Source organism: Primulina tabacum, unplaced genomic scaffold (genome assembly GCF_025594145.1).
Source record: "Primulina tabacum isolate GXHZ01 unplaced genomic scaffold, ASM2559414v2 Contig896, whole genome shotgun sequence".
NCBI lineage: Eukaryota > Viridiplantae > Streptophyta > Magnoliopsida > Lamiales > Gesneriaceae > Primulina > Primulina tabacum.
In genome coordinates this window covers 34,795-40,047 of record NW_027459972.1, presented here as the reverse complement: position 1 = coordinate 40,047, position 5,253 = coordinate 34,795, and the positions used below count along the sequence as shown (strand labels likewise).

The following is a 5,253-nucleotide window of genomic DNA, read 5'->3' as shown; positions in this document are numbered from 1 at the left end:
TTCATGCTTATGTGAAGGCGCATCAGATTAAGATTTTGGCCATTTTGGAGCCGATGATCATGTTGGACCAGAGATTCATGACTCGCCGTTTTGGTTTTTCTAGAGTCATTTCGAATCTTTCTGGTAATATTTGGGTTTTTTCATCCGCGGATGTGCAGACTGAGTGTGTTTTCGATCATGCTCAGTTCCTGCACATCAAGGTGTCCGCCTCTTTTTTACCGACTGAGGTGTTTTGTTCATTTGTTTATGCCAGCTGCGGCTACGTTGAGCGCAGAGATCTTTGGTCTTCCCTTCTTCAGGTCAAGCCTGCTCTGGGTCCTTGGCTTGTTGGGGGTGATTTTAATGTAGTCAGAGATGCATCTGAGTGTTTGGGCACCCGTGGTGGTAGGCTTCTACCCATGGAGGAGTTCAATACTTTCATTTTGGATTCTGGTCTGGTTGATGCCGGTTTTGAGGGCTCTTCGTTCACCTGGACGAATAAGACCATTTGGAAGCGGTTGGACAGGGTTATGGTCTCCGTTGATTGGGGTGATCATTTCAGCTCCATTCGTGTTGAACATCTTCCCCGTACTTTCTCTGACCACTGTCCGCTTTTGGTCACCGCTCCGGTTTTTGCCCGTGGGCCGAGCTCGTTTCGCTTCCAGCGTATGTGGCTTCGGCATCATGGTTTTTGCAGACTGTTCGGCTTAATTGGTTTCTGCCTTGTAGTTTGAGTGGTATGCCTCGCCTTTTTGCTAAGCTTAAGCGCCTCAAACATCACCTCAAGTGGTGGAATCAGGATGTTTTTGGGAACCTTTTCGATAAAATCATTGAGGCTGAGAGGGCTGTTCGGTCCGCTGAGGTTGTCTGTGAGGCTGATCCTTCTGAGTTGAATTGGACTTCTCTGTCTGATCGCAATGAGGATCTGGCCCGTGTCACCGCCATGGAGGCGGATTTTTGGAGACAGAAAGCTGCTTGCCACTGGTTAGAGGATGGTGAGAGGAACACCAAACTCTTTCACAACATGGTGAAGAAGAAAAGGGTGGCGAATAAGATTTTCCGCATCTGGGATAATGGGGTATGCCTGACGTCTCCTGAGTTGATTCAGCAGTCGGGAGCCTCGTTTTTCCAGCATTTGCTTACTGGTGACCCCTCTGCGCTTGCGAGTCCTGATTTTTCGGGCTTCCCCTCCGTTATCTCTGCTGTGGAGAATGAGGGTATTGTTGCGACCCCTTCTTTGGAGGAGGTTCGTGCGACCGTCTTCTCCATACATCCTGATAGTGTGGCTGGGCCTGATGGCTTCTCCTCGGCGTTCTTTCAGCATTGTTGGGAGATTGTTCATCAGGATGTTTTTGATGCTGTCCTGGATTTTTTCAGGGGTTCTCCCCTCCCCCAGGGTTTTTACCGCCACCACAATCACTCTGATCCCCAAAGTCGCGGGTGCTCATGCTTGGTCGGACTTCCGTCCGATTAGTCTGTGCAATGTCACTAATAAGATCATCTCTAAGCTGTTGTACTCTCGGCTGAGGGTTGTGGCGGAGAGACTTATTTCACCGAATCAGAGTGGCTTCGTTCCGGGTCGGATGATCTCCGATAATATTCTCCTAGCCCAGGAGCTCACTCACAGTCTCACTCTCCCCACTCGTGGCGGTAATGTTATCCTGAAGTTGGATATGGCCAAGGCCTATGACAGGGTCCAGTGGCCTTTCCTCTTCGAGGTTTTGAGACACTTTGGTTTCTCGGAGCGGGTTGTGGAGATGGTCTCGGCTTGCATATCTCATTGTCATTTCTCCGTGAACATCAATGGCTCTCTCTCGGGGTTCTTTGGTTCCACTAGAGGCCTCAGACAGGGCGATCCCTTGTCCCCCATGCTTTTCATTTTGGGGGCGGAGTACCTATCGCGCGGCCTTGACCGCCTCTACCTGCAGCATCCTGAGCTCAGGTACCGCTCTGGTTGTGATATCCTGATTTCCCATCTGGCTTATGCTGATGATGTCATTATTTTCGCCAATGGTGGGTCTCGTAGTTTGCGGCGCCTTATGGGTTTACTGCATCATTATGAGAATTGTTCGGGTCAGCTGGTGAACGCTGTCAAAAGTTCTGTTATCTTGCCTCCGAGGTGCTCTGAGCGACTTCGCTCTCGGATTTTGCGCATCACCAGGTTTGCGGAGGGTCATTTGCCCCTCAAGTACCTCGGAGTCCCCTTGTTTAGGGGTAACCGAGTATGTTCCCTTTTTGAGCACCTCCTACAATCTGTTCGTAGGAAGTTAGAGGGTTGGGAGATCCGGACGCTCTCTCCGGGTAGCCGCATAACCCTTATCCGCAGTGTGCTCCTCTCCATGCCGATTTATCTGTTTCAGGTGGTACAGCCACCGCTTGCTGTCATGGAGAAGCTTGAGCTGGTTTTCAACGCTTTTCTCTGGGGGTCGCGGACACTGGAGAAGAAATGGCACTGGGCCAAGTGGTCTCGAGCCTGTCTCCCAGTGATGGAGGGTGGTCTTGGCTTCCGCAGATTGAAAGATCTGGTGGATAGCTTTTCTATTAAGTTGTGGTTCCGGTTTCGGCAGGGCTCCTCTCTCTGGGCGAGATTCCTTTTACGGAAGTATTGCCAGATGGATGCTCCTGCCTCTGTTCTCCCTCGTGGTTTAATATCCCCCACCTGGCGTCGTCTCCTACGGATCAGACCTCGCGCCGAGCCCGGCATTCGCTGGCGCATTGGCCTTGGAGACGTGTCCTTTTGGGATGACATATGGTTTGGGGATACTGCTCTGTCCAGCCAGTGTGAGGTCCGTGGGGGCCGTGATGTTCGGGTTTTTCACTTTTTGTCTGAGGGGGCTTGGGATTTCGATCTTCTTTGTGCTGTGGTGGCCCCTTCTGTTGCTGAGGCGATTACTTTGACCCCGATTGCCTTTGGCGAGCCTGATTTGGCGCTTTGGATTCACAGTTCTGACGGTGCTTTTTCGATTAGGTCTGCTTGGGAGCTTGTCCGATTGAGAGACCCTGTTTCTGATATCTTGACTCCTTGTTGGGGCCGTTGGTTGAGGCCCACGATGTCTTTTTTTCTTTGGAGATTTTGGCATCAGTGGCTCCCGTTGGATGATATGCTCCAACGTCGTGGCTTTGAGTTGGCTTCTCGATGCCAGTGTTGTGATATGTCGGAGACATTTACACATGTCTTCATTGATGGCCCGATAGCCCGTTATGTCTGGCATTTCTTTGGGGCCATATTTCGTGTCCGGATCCCCTGCACAGGGGATCTCAGGTTGTTCCTTAGCGCTTGGAAGAGAAATCTTCATTGGGCACCTGGGGGCCACGTCAAGGAGTTTCTGCCCTTCATTGTTTTGTGGTTTCTCTGGATGGCTCGTAATGATGCGAAGCACCGTCAGTTGCGTATTTCTGGGGAGACTGTGAAGTCTCAGATTTTGTCTTATCTGCGTCTTGCCCATGCTGCTTTCATTGTTAAGCCCAAGCACTGGCTTGGTGCCTTTGAGGCGGCGAGATCGCTGGGAATTTTTGTTGCCTTTCAGCGGACCCATAGGTTAGCGATTGTCCGGTGGCTCTGTCCACCACCTGGGTGCTTTAAGCTGAATGTTGATGGGAGTTCGAGGGGCAATCCTGGGGAGTCGTCTGTCGGTGGTGTTGTGCGTGATTCTTCTGGCAGGGTGGTGCTCTCCTTCAGCGAGTTTATCGGAGTCGGGACCAATGTCCGGGCGGAGCTTTGGGCGGTTTGGAGGGGCCTTCTTATCTGTTCCGATCTCGGTCTTTTTCCCCTTTGGGTTGAGACCGATTCTCAGATTTCTCTTCAGATCCTGCGTTCTCGTCGGTGTCATTGGGACCTTCATCATACAGTCACTCGGATTCTGTTTCTTTTGAGGGGGCGGGCGGTTCATTTTTCACATATTTTTCGGGAGGGAAATTCGGTGGCGGATGCGTTGGCGGCGAGGGCTCATACCATTAGGGTTTATACCTTAGAGTTAGGTCCTTCACTACCCAGACACATATCCATACTGACCCGCTCGGATATCTCCGGGCTTCCCTACCTTAGATACAGATGTTCTTAGCTATTTGCAGCCCCTTCCTTTATTTGGATCTATTTCTATATATATATATATATTTATATATATCTATATGTATTTTTTCCTTTGCAGGTACTGTCTCTTTGGAGTGCTTTGTTTCTTTGGATCTGGGTGGACTCTCGCACCTTCTCCATTGGTGCTTTTATTTGGACCACCCTGTTCTCTGGCGGTCGCTCTCTGCAGGCTTCTCCTTGGCCGCCGCTTTCTATATTTTGTGTTCTCTTGCCGGGTTTTATGGTGGCTTTGGATGATCTCTCTCAGTGGTTTCTCTGGCCCAGAGCTCCATTCATGTCGGGATTTATATGTTCTCTGCTTTTGCTACGTGCATTGGTGGCTCTCCATGTTATCTCTTGGCTACCTCTTATATCAACGTTCCAGTCACGCTTGGATTTATGACGTTATGAGCTCCATACGTTTTCACCTTCTTCTGGGGATTTGAAGTTTCTCTTACTTCAGCTGGATTGCGACCGATCTCGGACTAGGACGTCATTTTCATGTTGGACTTACAGCGACAGACGGCTCAGAGATGGGTACAATTGGTTGTCTTTTGCACCTACATCTGAGTCGGATCTTTACAGTTTAGACATGTTTCGATTTGTTTTGATGTATTTAGCGCTGCTCTTATATGTTCATTTTTATTATGCGCTTTTCCTAGGGATTAGATTTTGGCACGTGTATTTGCCACCCTAGGTTTTATGTCTTTATGTTTTATGTGTTGTCAAACTCGCTTTTAGAGAGGTCTTGGTATACATCCCCTCTCTTTAGGCCTTATCTTGTATTTCTTTTGTGTTTATATATACAGGTAGGGGTCCGCCTAACCCCCCCGCTTTCGGCGGTGTTTTACTAAAAAAAAAAAAAAAAAAAAAAAAAAAAAAAAAAAAAAAAAAAAAAAAAAAAAAAAAAACCCTAAACCCTAAACCCTAAACCCTAAACCCTAAACCCTAAACCCTAAACCCTTAACCCTAAACCCTAAACCCTAAACCCTAAACCCTAAAACCCTAAAACCCTAAACCGAAAACCACCGGAAAAATGCTCTCAACCCCAAAAACCCAAAAAAACCCCTAAAAATCGCCCAAACTTGCTCTCACCGCCGCCATGCCGCCGCCGCCGGTTCCCGGCCGGTTCACCACACCACCCGACGCGCCACACCCCAACGAACATAATATCCAAAAATCATCGTCATCAGAGCACGTTTGCC

At 49.2% G+C, this 5,253-nt stretch overlaps 1 protein-coding gene across 1 annotated transcript; it reads left to right on the top strand.

Moving 5' to 3' along the window:
• The first annotated feature begins 922 nt into the window (after positions 1 to 922).
• Positions 923 to 4,451, top strand: LOC142535237 (uncharacterized). Its single transcript, XM_075641722.1, has 3 exons — positions 923 to 1,304; positions 1,357 to 3,938; positions 4,128 to 4,451. Exons 1-3 carry the CDS (start codon positions 923 to 925, stop codon positions 4,449 to 4,451), a joined length of 3,288 nt encoding a protein of 1,095 aa, XP_075497837.1.
• The last annotated feature ends 802 nt before the right edge of the window (positions 4,452 to 5,253 follow it).

Bases quoted from the DNA above. Each gene is read 5' to 3' on its own strand.
- LOC142535237 (XM_075641722.1), top strand. From the start codon at position 923: ATGGAGGCGGATTTTTGGAGACAGAAAGCTGCTTGCCACTGGTTAGAG. The intron at 1,305-1,356 runs GTTGGGAGATTG...GGATTTTTTCAG, and splicing joins CTCGGCGTTCTTTCAGCATT to GGGTTCTCCCCTCCCCCAGG. The intron at 3,939-4,127 runs GTTTATACCTTA...TTTCCTTTGCAG, and splicing joins CGAGGGCTCATACCATTAGG to GTACTGTCTCTTTGGAGTGC.